A 15,161-nucleotide genomic window follows, 5' to 3' on the forward strand; every position below is an offset into this window, starting at 1 on the left:
CAATCTGGCAAGCTTGTCAATAAGATCTTTTAGTAATCGCGGATCAAACAGATTTGGAAATATCTACCGTCAAAATTCAACCAGTATAATTTATATAGAAATATGTGCACGTTTTCTTCGAGGGGCGCGATGCTGGGACGACAATGCGATCCAGCCGATGTCGTACAGGGGTTGTTTAATTCTAAATCCCGAAGGAATTTATCTGCCGGTCAGTCACCCTAAATGTCAATGTAATCAGGCATCGACCATTATAAATACATGCCGTGTCGTAAAACATTGTGCACTCAATCTTACGGATGATAATGACATTTATAATGCAGAGTTTCTATTTACGCAGCATCCGTCTTGTATACTGACGAGAAGATCGTTGGCAGACGAGATGGATTCCTCACTTGGTTGAAGGACATCTTTAATAAATCTGCAGGTGAGCCGCACGCTGATGTCATTTTTGGGAGAGAGGTTATTTTGGCCATTCACTGTTACGTAATGTATGTTATATAATATGCAAAAATTAAATCGTACGTGATATTACACGCGTGTTTCTCATCAACTAATATTTTATTAAGACAATGATTCTATCACAATCAATCTATCACAAAAATAATGTAATTTTCTGTTTATTTTATGACAATTTAAACATACATATGTATATATATATATGTATATATTTATACATGCATACATACACACAAATGTACTTATACATGTATTTTAACATATATTTCATATTTCCAATACAAAAGCAATATAATAATGCACAAGCAAAATTATAATTATAATTAGAATAGAATACTAAAACATACAGCACATTTGCTTTTGAGAAATTACAAAGATCCTAAATTGTATCACGCAACATCAGATGACGTAAGTTGTAAGTCATGGATAAAATATCATGTTGCAGAGGATAAAAGCCACAAGGCTGACACTGTGATCGTCGATCGTGCAGCAACGGCAACAACATTCAATCGGCCAGAAATAGCGGCCTCCATGCGGCCGGCAGACTCCACGGACAAGGTCGATGTCATTAATCAAAAACTGGCTAACTTCTACGCGGTGCGATCGATGACGAAGTTCAAGTATGGAAACATCCGCGCTGAGAAGCGTGACGCGGAGAACGACGAACGTGCGTACGCGATTCGACAATCGCCGATATACGTTGCGTCGCAGTCGAGTCGTTTTGCGGCTGAAAAAACTCCCGCACGCGAGATAGACCCCGACTCTTCGCGGCGCGATCCCGGCAAGATGTATCGATCCGAGAGAAACGGCGGCGCGATCGAGTTTGCGGCGAGAGACGATCTCGACGTGGCCTCGCATTATCGTTGCTACACGAGCCCGAGACACTGTTATCGCCTGCCACCGCAGCGGACAAAACAGCCGCTGCTGGGATTGTGCGTCCCGAATAGATACATCAACATGCCGACGCGCGCGATCGTGGGTTTCGCTTCTAGGAACTCAAAGCCGCCCATCAAGGAGCCTAACGCGCCCGAAAAGCGCGAGAAGAAGGACGAGAAGAAGGACAGAAAGGAGAAGAAGAAGCCGGTAATACGTACGGACGGCGAATCCGTATCCGTCGATAGTAGCGAGAACCGAGCGAAGATGGTGGCGGACGATAACCCGAGGAGTGACCCCGACGCAGCGTTTCGTTACGAGTGGGGCGTGAAACTCGCTGAGGAACAACCGGCCGCCGAGGCGGCCGACGATAACGATAAGTTCGCCGAAAAGGGCCAGCGATACGTCACGAAGCGGCTTTGGGGGGTGAACCTGAAACAACCGAAGCCGGATATCGCTCCGCTGGCGACCGCGAGTTCTGGGCGAGGCGCGGAGAAGTATCAAAACGCATCTTCGATCTTTGAGAGTGGCGATACCACGACGATACCCGACGGGGCAAAGAGCGGCGCTGGAACGGCGCCGAACGATTCAGCGGAGAAATCGGACGCGTTGAGCTTGAAAGGTACAACCGCGGAGTATCTCTCGACTCCGTCGAATCCGATCGGCTCGAGTGACGATCTGATTGCGACGCAACAAGATAGCGGTGATGCAAGCTTATATATGAGTTCTGAAGAGCTCCGAAAAGTCATGAGAACGTCCCCGAACATGCTGAAAGAGACGACAGTCGTCGATGATGAATTTAACATTCCGGAAGGAGCGGACGTGGACACCGAGATCACTGCCTGGCGAAATCTCATGATGAAATCAGTTCCGAAGGTTAGAGAGAATCATCTATCGGCCGATAACGTGGAGAACCTGGAAATGGTGTCTATCCGTCCGGAAGCACCGCAGCCGAAATTGGATGTGCGAGTTGTGAGGTCTATCGAGGACAACTTGAAGAACAAAGAAGTTGAGCAGTCGGACTCCGGATATATATCGTCGAAATCTACAGAGGTTAAACGAGTCGGATCTCCGCGAAAACCGGACAGTTACTCTATCGGCAGGAAACTGCACACAATGAGCACGCAGATTCATTATGCGCATCGACATACGAGTAGTATCATCCAACGACACACTGAATTACCTTCGAGTAACTTTGCTTCTATCGATAGAACCAAGATGAAATGTCCAGGATTTGTGGAAGATTTTTCTACGAATTCTGAAGATTCCATGCCAAAAAAGGTAATCGAGAAGGCATCGAATCAGCAGAGTAAACAACAGATGGATTCAAAAAACCAAATCGAAGAAAACTCGGACGATCCTAATTCGAATACTATATCAAACAGCAATCGATCTCTTTCGCTTGTGGAATCTCAAACATCGTCGAGTAGTGATCAGGAGCAAGCGGACGCTGATTTCGCAAAGACGCTAGACGTTATCGAGGACAAAGAAATGGAGATTTCCATAAAGATGAATCAGCTGCAAAGTACTGGCCATAAAAAAAATGCTCATCACTCGGATTCTACCGTGTCTTCTGAATTTACGCAAAAGGATAAATCGCGTTATAAAGACGAGGATGTACAAGACGAAATAAAACATTACGAAGAGCCATACGCCAATTACGTAGACTTACATGACGAAGACGCTACAAATATCGATTTCAATAACCCATCAACTGACAGTGGTTCAATTAAATCAGATGCAATCAAATCTAAAAAAGATTCGAAACTTAAAGATGATAATAGCGCTACCTTCGACTCGAACGTAAAGGACGTAAATGATGATTCGAGCAAGGAATACATCATCGATGGCGATTATGTACGATTACCCGGCGATCCATATCCCTACAGTAAGGAAAACCTGGACAAATGGCGCGTGCTGCGTTCCGAGAATCTCGTCTACAAACCGTGGAAGCGGGAAACGTCCCGCTCCTCCAATTCTCCCACCGTCGCGCGGTCAACCCTGAGGAACGCTAATGATGCGTACGCAAACGCCGCCGGGGAGCCGCGCGATTCTCACGCCAGTAACGCGGTAATGGAGACTTCAGGAAGCGGCGGCGATGGCGGCGCGAGCGCAAGAAAGAGGCTAGGACAGGTGAACGGGTTCCACGTGTCCTCTCGGGATCAGCGGGTGGTGTCTGATTGCTTGCGTGGCGACGCCGCGAACGCGCTGGGACTGCGGCAATGGACGGAAGCCTTTTCGCGCCTCGACGTCGGCGAGAAGATAAACGAGGCGGCGCGAAGCGGCGACAACGCGCCGTTCCGCGCGCATTATGAGTAGTCCGCGACGGAATGAAAGTTCCGGTGCGCGTGCATCTTCGCATAATTCAGTTCTCTCGATTAATTAGGACGGGTTTGTTGCCGCGACGTAACGAGCCAGGGTTCCGCGAGTTTCAATCTCAGATTGCGCACCCCATTTCCGTTTGCCTTTGATGCTCAAGTGTAAGTATGAATACAATGAATGCAAATATAAATGATATTTTTTTCAATAGTTTATGTAGTAATCCTTTATCGTCTCTTTCATATTCTTTTGTAATATTTTTAAAAAACTATGATGTTTATTATTGGTACATATACGTAAATGAGAAACAATGTGTAAACATAAAAAGTTTGAGAAAATTCACATATTGCAGAATTATAAATCAAACTTACATAAACCTAATTATGAATCAAACTCACGGGGATGATTTGTTATAAAACACAATAAAATATACGGTTTAGCCTGACCGTATTTTTTTTTTTTTTTACAAAAATCATACGACAATAAAAAACATTAACAACTATAATAAAAATTTAAAATTATATTATAAATAGTATAAAATATTTTTTCAAAAGTGATAAACGTATCAGTAATCGATTTTCTTAAAGTTGATAGTGGTTGACAGAAAGATCAGCGCAGTGAAATATTTACGCGATTCGATTACATTCTCATAATATATTTAATGATGCGCTTATTTCACAACTCATTACTGCTTGAGTTATTTTCTGACTTATTCGAATTCGGAGCGCAAATAATTTCCATCGGTTCATCCGGTATGATTTCCTTACGTGCGCGTCCTCCGCCTCCTGAAATTATTCTCCACTCCCATAAACACGTTCGCCTTCTCGCACTTACGATTAAAAGCGGATAGGGAATCAAGCGGGGCCGTATTCACGAAATTACCGTATACGGCGCGGTTAGCTCGCCTTAAGAGCTTTTTTGATCCTCGAGACGATCGGGCATTAATCCCCGGCCAACGCACCTGTCGAGAGGCAACAGCAGGGGGAAGGGGGAGGAGGGGGAGGAGGGGGAGGAGGAGGAGGAGAAAGAGGATAAGGTTGGAGAATGGCTAGGTCGTTCAATCAGACACGTGTACTTACGTGTACACCGGCATGCATCCCGCATGGACTCTTGGCGCTTCTGCCTCGGCCGAGCGGACGAACTATCGACCCGCCGCGCCGGGATATGCGTGCCTACCGGTCACGAACGCGGCCCGGAGGCTGTTATTTGACCACCGGCGGGATCTCCGAATCGACCCCCCCTGTCTAATCATTCAAATCGCAGGCGTCCTGCCGGTCTAATCGGCGTTGCGTACGCATTGCATCCGGTTATCCCTCGACGAGGGAGTGGACGAACCGGGCTCTCTTCTCTTTGAGTCGTGAGCAAGGAAGAGAGAGAGACTCGAGAGAATCCGGCTGCCACATCGCAGTACCGCGATACCGGAGCACCGGCTACCATATTGCGCTACTACCATCGCCGATAATGCCCGCAGGTAATGGCAGACCCCGTGGCCCTGATTACCTCCGCGCGCTGGTGGAAGACACGCGGACGTAGTTTAGCCTCGGTTACAGCAGCTGGTCGTGCCGTGCCGTGCCGTGCCACTTTCCTGACCCGCCGATCCTGCTGTCATTTGCTCCTGCGGACGTTCCGCGTGCTCTTCTGCGGACGTTGCTCGCGTCTAACGGAATACGAATAATGAGCGTTGAATGATGCCGCTCGAGTTAGAGCCCGATGCGCGGCTCGATGTCCCGCCTCCTTGTCGCGGTGATCAGAGGCCAGTACAGTGCATTTGCTCAGAGATCGATTCGTCATGAGTCGATTTCCGGTAGATGATCAAATTTCACCTCCAGATAATTCTACGATCGATCGTACTGTGAATTATATTTGTTTAAATCTGCATCTAATACAATCATTTAATAGAGCACTATGAATCTCACAACATTTATTGACTTCTTAAATCCTATCTTTGTTTCTTTTTTATTCGGAGAAGGAACGTTGTTTAATAGTAGACGACGTTCGCAGCTTTATTATTCCCAAATAACTGATTAACAGATTTTTTAGCCTCTCGCATCAATCGTCTCACAATCGGTGTATCGAAACGATTAAACTCTCCGTTAGAAGACGGTGCGTAGTACGATGACGAAGTCGAGACGAGATTGGCATTGGTAGCAGACGTTGCTTTTATTTACGACTAGATTCCGCCGACTACTCTCCGGGTTCGCTCCTCCTTGACCCTCTCCTCTCGTTCCCGAGGTTAGAACGATCCTATCTATGCGAGACGTAACCGCGGATCATTCCCTTCGGGGTCTCCTGCACTATAAAAGATCGCCCTATGGTTGTATATTACTCACGCCACCGTGTTTTCACTTGGCGCGGCGATCGGCGCCGATATCATAACTCCTTGTCGTACCGCCGTTCAACCAGCAAATCCACCCGGCGACGAGGCCTTCTCCTGGTAGCGATAGCAATTCCGATATAACCGGCAGCAGACGTTGTAAGACGAGGACACGAACATCACCGGCATATAAAACGAAGCTCTCGTCGAAGCTAGCCTCAAACCTTATATCGCACCTAAATGATGAATTTTCTGCTTTTCGCAGGCCAGACATAGTGATTTGGAACTTGTTATATCAACTAACACTGCTGATGTCATTAATTGATTAATGTTTTATCAATGATAACTTACTTTTTGAATTTATTTTATAAAAAAGGAGAGGAAAGAAATATTAATAAAATAATTTTATTTTTTAGGGCTTATCAATCACTAAAGTAAAAATAGTGAGAGAGAAAAAAGACGTTGAGGTATAGGATTAAATTACGTTAAGACTTTATAAATGCATGTTATTCACACGACGAATTTGATCTCTCGGAAAAGTCATGTTTAGTATTCTAATAATGGAACGCCTCATAAATATGTCACGACGCTTCCGGTAATGGAAGGTCACACCCGGAAAGTAAGTGAAAATTCCACAATGTTAGCGCCGTTTCACGCATAGAGCTATAATCCGGGACGTTGCGACCATCCGCGGCATGCGAGACACCGAAATAGATGGTTTACAGCCTCCCTTAAATACGTCAACGTTTATGCGTGGATTCCCGAAAGTAAATCGACGAGGAATGTTTTCGTATGACGGCAGCCCCGTCACGAGCCGAAGCCAACTTAAACGCCGAGAAGCCAAGCAGTCCTCCCTCTATTCGAAGCGAAATCACTGGTTATTATTAATAACGCGAAGAGCGTCTTTGTTTACGATGTCACGGTCTTTTACACATGTGCGGCTTTATGATACATCGATGCGGTTAATCTTGTTCTCGCTTCGGCCTGCAACAACTATGCGCACAATAATTATTATTCCGACGTCGAAAAATCGACACGATAAATATAAATCGTCGAAGATTAGAGATCTAATTGTACAAATTAAAATATTTAATAGATATATTCCTAGCTCTTTTTTTTACCAATAGTAGTAACGATATAACAATAACAAAATAGTTTCTTTTTTACCACAAAGGAATCATGCGCTTGCATATCAAATGTATATACCAAGCATTACGTATTCAGCATTGCGAATGACAACTATTCTCAGGGTTTTAATCCTAGCCTTAGGATATGCCCTCAGGTGGCGGACCGAGGACTAAGTAACGGGTGTCGCCCACTCGTATCTCACAGACATGAGACGACATGATTCCGCTCGAGTGGTCGCGCCTCGAGTGGGGTGCAAGTCACCCCGCGATCGTTCGCCGCAGAGCGCAACCGTCCGTAGTGACACCACAAAAAATCACGGCGCCGCTTTCCGGCCGGATATCTTTCAATTACACGTTAATATGATAGGCGGCAGGCGCAGCTGCAAGTCACCGCCGCGTCGTTGCTCGCAACGTGCGCACCACACCACATACACACACACGCGCACGCATACACCCACACTCACACACACGTCCACACAACGCTTACGCGATCGAGAGACCCGATGTGCGTGTACGCGTGTGATTAATCGACGTCAACCGCAGACCACGGCGCGAACCTCGTCGAGGGAATCGCCCGGCATTTCGTTGACACGTCGATTCGCGGTTTACTCGCGCCGAAATACCCGTTGCGCCGCGCGGGGCAAAATTTATGTGCATCGGATGCTACGCGAAGATCGCCAGTGCGAAATGTTTGTGTTGCGCGAGGCGGCACAGCGGTTAAACGCGGTTGCAACATTACCGTAGCACGTTGTAGCCTAATCGCGTTTTGGTAGACAGCCAACTCTCCTCCGGGGCTCCGCGTCGGAGTGTTTTTTCAATCGTGATATCATAGGGTTGCACGCACAAAGTGAAACCTACGCACGTGATCTTGGCAGTCACGAGTGCCGACTTAATTTTATGACGACCGCGTAACGAGGCTAAGAAAACTAACAGATTTCGGAAAGAAAGAGAGAGAGAAAGAGAAGGAGAGGAAAGGAGAGAAGGAGGAAGAAAGATAAACCGGTTTTACACCCTGATCGCATCAACCGAATAACTAGAGGTAAAAGATGAAGAATTTAACGATATTTTGTTTGCGAACATGAATACGCGTAACTATCACAGGACTTAATATTGCGAACGATAATTTGCGAGAAACATGTGGCGAAAGCATTCGACGGTTCCCTTTCGAGTTCACCGGCTGTCTTTTCCCATAGAAAACGGAAATGGAAAATGTCTTTGCGAATGAAAAGCTCGTCACCATCGATGAACATCTGTCGCTCGTTATTCTCATTCGGAAGTTAGAGTAATTAAGTGGCGAAATTGCACAACGTGGAAAATTAATTATCCATTGTCAAGTTTGATTTCCAAACTTTTCGTTCGGCACAATGTAATCTAAATTTTAAAACAAAACTGCTAAGTTTAGGCATAATTAGTCTTTTATCCAGTCTTTTTGATCGTCAAAAGGGATCATTTTTGCTTCTCATATTTAATTAATCAGTCAATTGGCGTTAAGATTAAATTTATTGGATTCAATTAATTAAGCTTCATTTAATTGCGTTCGGTCATTTCGACATTCACATGTATCCATACACAACACATCTGTCAATGATCTTTCTTAATATGACTGTGACTCTTTTTTTGGAAGGCGTAGCAATCGATAAGTGACCTCGCACCGCGATAAGCGCCGTCGCAATTCCTTCGCCGCTCACCGATATCGTTTCCTCGTTAACGGAAAAGGGAATGCAATAAGCTCGACACAGTGCTTCGTGGATATTAATTGCCGCTCGTGACGCACGTTTGATTGTCCACGAATCGAATTCTCGAGATGCCCGATGATGAACGTTTCCACGTTTCGATCGCGCGCCCCCTCTTGACTTTGATTGAATGAGCAACGGTGAATATCCGCAACGTCGAAGGTCTCCCAAGGCACAGGGCGGCAAAAGTCGATTTTTCCTAGCAAGATCGCTTCCGTTGCGCCGTGCAGCCTGTCATTTCTCCTAATCGCAACATCTAATCACTCCGCTAATCATTACTTCAGCCATTGTCGATTATTGGCCACAAATCGACCGAATCTCCTTCTATCTTTCTTTCTCACCGTCTCTCGCATTATTATTCCTATACAAGAAAATCGACAGAGATGTTAATAAATATGTTTACGAAACGTGCGTAACGATGACAGCGTTGGATCGAATGTGGAAGATATTAACACTGAGCTGTCAACGTTAATATCTCGCGGCGATAATGATTAACCCGACTAAAGTTTAATACGTCGATAAATACGTCATATCCTGTTCGGGATTATCTATTTATCACAATCTACCTTGATCATTCGAGATTCGCGAGGAGCAGGCGATAGGCGTCGATCGAAGCTCGCGCTCGTCAATCTTATCAGACCTGTTATCCTCGTGGACCGTTAAGTCTCACGTCGGCGAGCATTAAATCAGATCACCTGTGCGCGCGCGCGCGCGCACACGCTGCCGTCTCTGATTTGTAGTAAACGTTGGACGGTCGCCATAAAAGCACGTGTATTCACGCTAAATGCGCGACAGTCGCTGTATGTTCAATTTGCTACGCGTGACTTGCCCGGCCTTAAGTACACGGAGCGGAAGCGCAGTGCCAAGAGGCAAAGCCAAACAGACATGTAGCTAATGTGTAATGGCGTAATTTGCCAAGGGGCTTAATCGCATCATTGTTACTTGGCCGTTCATCGGAGTGGAATAAGCTGATCGCGGGTCTCAAACATCCTCGCGAAGCGACTCGGCTTCCCGGCGCTCGGCCGCGGAACCAAATTGCACTACGTCGTAAAATTATTAGCAGCCGGCGATAATTATTAGACGCGCAAATGATGGAGGTAATCCTCTGTAGACGAGCACAGAAAAAAGGATTAATCCCGTCGCGACAATAAATATTACTATGTCGACGCTTTCTTATTGTGCGAATAAGATTACGAGAACTCAGTCACTAGATCGCGCAAATTGTATTTGCGCATGATTACAAGAGGAAGAAAACTATCATTAAAAATGCGATTTAATATTCCTACAATAACAATTAATGTGCACAAATATGCATTTTTTTTTAAAGATACAGGATACTTTTAGTAAATTATACTTGACAGTAAATTGAAGATAGGTATATAACAAATTTTTAAATTTTTTTGAGCTGGCTTTATTAATTATATTAAAATTCTGAAAACCAAGTGTTAATTTCACACACACACAGAACGAAAAAAAAAGGAGGAGAGAGAAAGAAAGTGAGTTGCAACACGCAACTTTTGAGTATATACGCGTTTAGCGGTAAGGAAATGTCAAACATATAGGCAGAAAATTCGGTCATTTAAATTTAGTCGCATCGTATAAACATTTTGCCTCGGCGTTTCGTTCGCCAAACGCGACCGATTCGACGACAACGGTTCGGTACCTCGCGTTTATCCGGCTGATGCACCCTTATAAACAAATTGTTCTACAAAGTCTCGCGCAAAGGCGCCTTCCTCGAAGAACCGTTTGCGTGTCGGAGGAGATTCGGAGAGCGGCGGGCACGTTGGGTGTCGTCACCCATAAACAAGTCGCCGTTAATTTCGAAATAACTTGGCAGCCTGGGCCAGCTGTTGGCAACGAGCCCCTGTTGACATAACTTTGACAAAGTCGTTGACAAAGTCTTGGTGCAGCTTTTTACGAGCGCGAGGCCATTAAAAGCTGATAAATCTCTCTGGATTCGCTCTTTCTCTCTCTCTTTCATTCTTTCTTTCGGAGCTCGCGATCTCGCGGGCACTATTTCCATCCGACGCGACGCGTCGCGACGTCCGCCTGGCAGCTTGTGAAAATATCGGGTGTCCCCCGGTTAAGCTTCTCCCCTTCGCCATCCGTCGGATATTCCTCCTCTCGCGCGACCATGTTTGTCAAACCGGTGGCCACCACGGCCAAACAAACATTTCGTACCACCCGTTAGTGACACACGACTGTCGCGCCCGCACGCGCCGTTCGTGTGGGATTATTAATAGTCGTAGCGACGAACCCTTTCCCTCCGCTTCAGGGATGGAACTTGTGCCCCGAGGCAATGATACTAATGCGATACATAGTTGTCATTTTTTTTTTATTTTCAAACGTCCAGAATTTTGATAAAATATCAAGAATAATTTAACATAGATTTCTTTATCAAACTATTCGACAACAATATTCAAGTCATTTAAAAATATAAATCGAAAGTAAAAAAAATTTAATGATTTTAGAATCGTGAGAGAAACATAGTCGCAAATTCGAAAGAGTTTGAGTAAAAGATCTGCTACATATGTTATAAGTTCTCTTTTGCTGATGTTATATTTATTTGCATATTTTGATATCTCTCATTTATAAAAAATATAAAAAGGATTTAGATAACTGTATTATATATTAAGTGTACCGCAATCTTAAATATTCTAAATAATATAGGATATTTTTTCTAAGAAGTGTGCGTAGTTTAATTCACATAAAACCATCGAGAAACCCCAAGCGCGTACAAACAATTTCAACCCCCAATCCGATCAATATAATTATGAGTCTTCAGCACTCTGTTAGGTAGCATATGTTTCGTCTGTCCGGAAATGTATTCCATCCACGAACGATACCCTAAGAAAACATCAAAAATAATACGTCACTGGTTTCTCTCGAGCCCGTAATCGAGACTCCATATGTCTGGCGCCCCAAGCATAAGTATATCGTTGCGAGAAACGCTTGATTGTTCATCATACGGAAGTGGATGACGAGAATCGAAAAAAAGGAACTGTAATTTTAAAATAATGTCAGACATCTCGTCAGGATGACGAGTAAGATGACAGTAAAGATTTGCTTTTATATTACAGCAATAATATTCTAATAAGTAATATAAATCTGATAAAGTATATACTGCGACATTAAATTATGTCTTTAAGGAACATCAACAGACAAGCATTTTTGAAATACTTTTCCAAGCATTAAAAGCGGATAAAATAATAATCCCAAAACAAATAGTTCGGAAACTTTCGTTGGAATTACCAAAACTCCGATTGAGCCACTAGCCGCTAGGTAAAAGGGTTAAAAGCCCGAGGAACGTTGACCATCCTCGCAGCCTAAAGGCATTCGTTGATTACATTGGCCGAGGAGGGCCAAGGGATTTTAATTAGCGACGTTTGCGCTTCGCAAACACCAGCCGATATGTCCCGGCCGTATCAAGCCCGGGAGCCGAGTTGATTTCGAAAGCAAAAATTCCCAGCGAAATCCATTTTTTACCGTAATCGCGAAAAATTTCTCCGCATAACCTTAAGAGATTTGGCGTCCGATTATAAGTCTCATCTCTTTTCAATTATTCGCGGGCACTCTTTAAGTAAAAATGCCACAGAGCCACGTGATATTTTTAAATCGTCCGGAACGAAACTAACTGTGTCCTAACTTCATTCTCACATCCCTCCCAGCCTTTCGCGCCCGTCGATCGCGCTTCTGTCCCTCTGGCACAAAAATAAGAACCCTTTGACACATAGACCTCATTACGACTGGATTCCGCCCAGATGGTCGCCGAGCGGCGACAAAAAAGTGTCCATCGCCGGTATTTCTGGCGTGTAGACGCCGTCGCCCCGTGTCGCTCGTACTTCGCGCGTCACCCCGCGTGACAAATGAGACGTTGTTGTACGTTTGTTCAAATTACTCCCGGCACATTCCGCCCGCTCGCTCGCTCGCCTGCCGCTCTCAACGCGCTTTGAAATATTAGATCCTCCTCGCTTCCTACCGCCCTCTCGCACGACAGACGCCCGTTAGTGTCAGAAATTTCGGAAAACGCTAGAAGAGAAACCTATTTGGAGATGTTCCTCGAGATCGAGAGCGAGAAACATAAGTAATAACGTGAGATAAATCGTCAATTGTATTTACCGTTTATCTTTCACAAAAGCCTTATCGTAAAATCAACGAAACTGTCACAATATTGTTACCGATCGTCAACAAGACTTGTTAAAAATGATTGAAGAAATTGGCAGAATAATTCTGTCACGCAGGATACGGTATTAACACCGCGATGTCAAGAGTCATCTCGTAATGGTCGTGTTCCTGCGACAAGCAATCCGGAATCAATTACGGGCATGCACAGCCCTAAGGAACTCTCCGATGCGTCGACGGCAACCGACGAGCGAAAAAGAGACAGAGAGCGGGGAGCTTTTTAGACAGCGACGACCATTAATCATCTGCTTTTTAGCTGAAAATTCCCTCGCGCCTAGTTTACAAAACGAGGGTCGTCGAAATCGCCCCGTCACCCGGTACAAGGGTACCGCTTTTTGTACTTTCGACGTTGATCTGCGTCTAACTCGCAGACACGATTCTCGTTTCTGTACAAAATAGATCGGTCCCATCTTTGTCCCGCTGCGTTTTTCGGACGATTCGAGGATCGTCACGGATCAATTTTTGAGCCGACGACGCTAATCGATATTTACTATGAAATTCTATTTTTATGTAGATCTACTATAGAGTCAATTATTTGTAAGCTTGATTCATGAAACGTGTAAATATATTTTTAATTCATATTAAATTAAATATTATTTCTAAATATTATTTCAAGTATATCAAATTATTTGTACATCCAATATTCATAAAGTAAACATTTTTGGCAGTTCGATCGGAGATTCCAGTAATCGGGCAGTTCGTAGCTGTCATCCACGATCCAACGATTTGTTTAACACGCGGCACGTCTAATTAACAACTCTTCCGCGTATTAAAAGAGTTTGCATCGTTAAGACTCTGCTCGTTAAGGCTTGGTCGCGAATTACGCTCTCCGGCTCCGCCGCTTTCTCAGAAATCTCGGTAACGATCCCGATTGCGCTCTGACCAGCGTGAGCGAGTGGAGATCGGTTTCGTGGCAGCACGCCGTCTGCGAAGGAGACCGCTATCCCGGGATCGGTTTACACGAATCGGAAAGTCGCCTCCGCGGCTGTCGGTGGTCTAACTGTCACGGATAAGGACTGAAATAACAGAGACGCATTAGCGACGCGAGGATCAAAGTGCGCGCGAGTTGCAGGAGAGACGAGAAAATAATAAAAGGAGAGTGGCACGGGGAAGCCACCCAGGCTGTCGCGCCGCGCCGTGAGTTTAACGCGTACGTTAATGCCTGTCGGCCGGCCTGGACCTCGTCCTCTATAATTAGCCTGTATTGTGTTACTCACGAGCGGATTATTGCGCTCATAAAGCGTTCATAAAGTTTTTTGGCGTGGGATGACAGTCTCCGTCGTTGCTGCTCGCCGCCGGCGACGGACTAATTCGACATTCGTGATTGCGACGTCAATTCCCGAGCGCACTGTACTCAAAAATCGAGAAAAGTATGCCAACGTTACAACGTTGTCGGATATTTGAGATATTTATGTCCAAGTCGAAGAGACTCAATCTCTTAATATTGAAATGTAAATATCTATTATATTTAAATCAACAAAAGATAAAGGTCAAGTTTAATATACAGTTTCTTTTATTTTGCTTGTTCATAAACTCTGTGATGAAACATAATCTGAGAAATAAATGTAAAATACGATGCTTTTTAGTGACTAAAGTTTATTCACAGTCGTTTCATAGTGTGTCTATATAAGACATTATTCACATTTTTGTTTATCAAAGCAGAAAATAAGTGTTTTTAAATGGCCACATTTTAAACTGATGCAACGGAGACTACGTTAGACATTTCTCGATACCGAACATTTTAATGTTTTTCAGAAAAGGTCTAATTTGTTCTAAATATTTTTATAATTATTTATACATATTTTTTTAATTAATAAATTTTTCAAATTCTCATTAAGAAAAGGAAACATTGTACGTGTCGCACAATTTCACGATGATTCCACGCCTCGAGCAAGTCGGTCTTGCATTTAACGTATACCATGAATTTTCATTTCGCCAGATGATTATGTGATGCGCGCACGTGATAAGTCCTATTATTATCTCGTAGGCTGAATTTTCGCGCTTTATGGTCGCCCGTGCATTCTCTATCGCCACGCTCCGGGCGTTTCGAGGGGGTTAACCGTTATGTCATCGCGCTACGTCGGGAAGGAACCTTGAGAAATATCGCAGACCGTATCGCGATCGGCATGAATGCTTCGTTACCGACGACGTGCTGCA

General features: G+C 44.5%; 1 protein-coding gene across 1 annotated transcript; it reads left to right on the plus strand.

Moving 5' to 3' along the window:
- Positions 1–222: 222 nt before the first annotated feature.
- On the plus strand, positions 223–3,648 carry LOC139770366 (uncharacterized). Its single transcript, XM_071702262.1, has 3 exons — positions 223–230; positions 321–424; positions 902–3,648. Exons 1-3 carry the CDS (start codon positions 223–225, stop codon positions 3,646–3,648), a joined length of 2,859 nt encoding a protein of 952 aa, XP_071558363.1.
- The last annotated feature ends 11,513 nt before the right edge of the window (positions 3,649–15,161 follow it).

The sequence above is a fragment of the Temnothorax nylanderi genome, unplaced genomic scaffold (genome assembly GCF_030848795.1).
Source record: "Temnothorax nylanderi isolate EJ_2023f unplaced genomic scaffold, tnyl_v1.0 TNYL_tig0029_pilon, whole genome shotgun sequence".
NCBI lineage: Eukaryota > Metazoa > Arthropoda > Insecta > Hymenoptera > Formicidae > Temnothorax > Temnothorax nylanderi.

What these genes read in the sequence shown, in the direction of transcription:
- LOC139770366 (XM_071702262.1), top strand. An exon ending in CATCTTTAATAAATCTGCAG is followed by an intron (nt 425 to 901) that starts GTGAGCCGCACG and finishes ATCATGTTGCAG; the next exon opens with AGGATAAAAGCCACAAGGCT.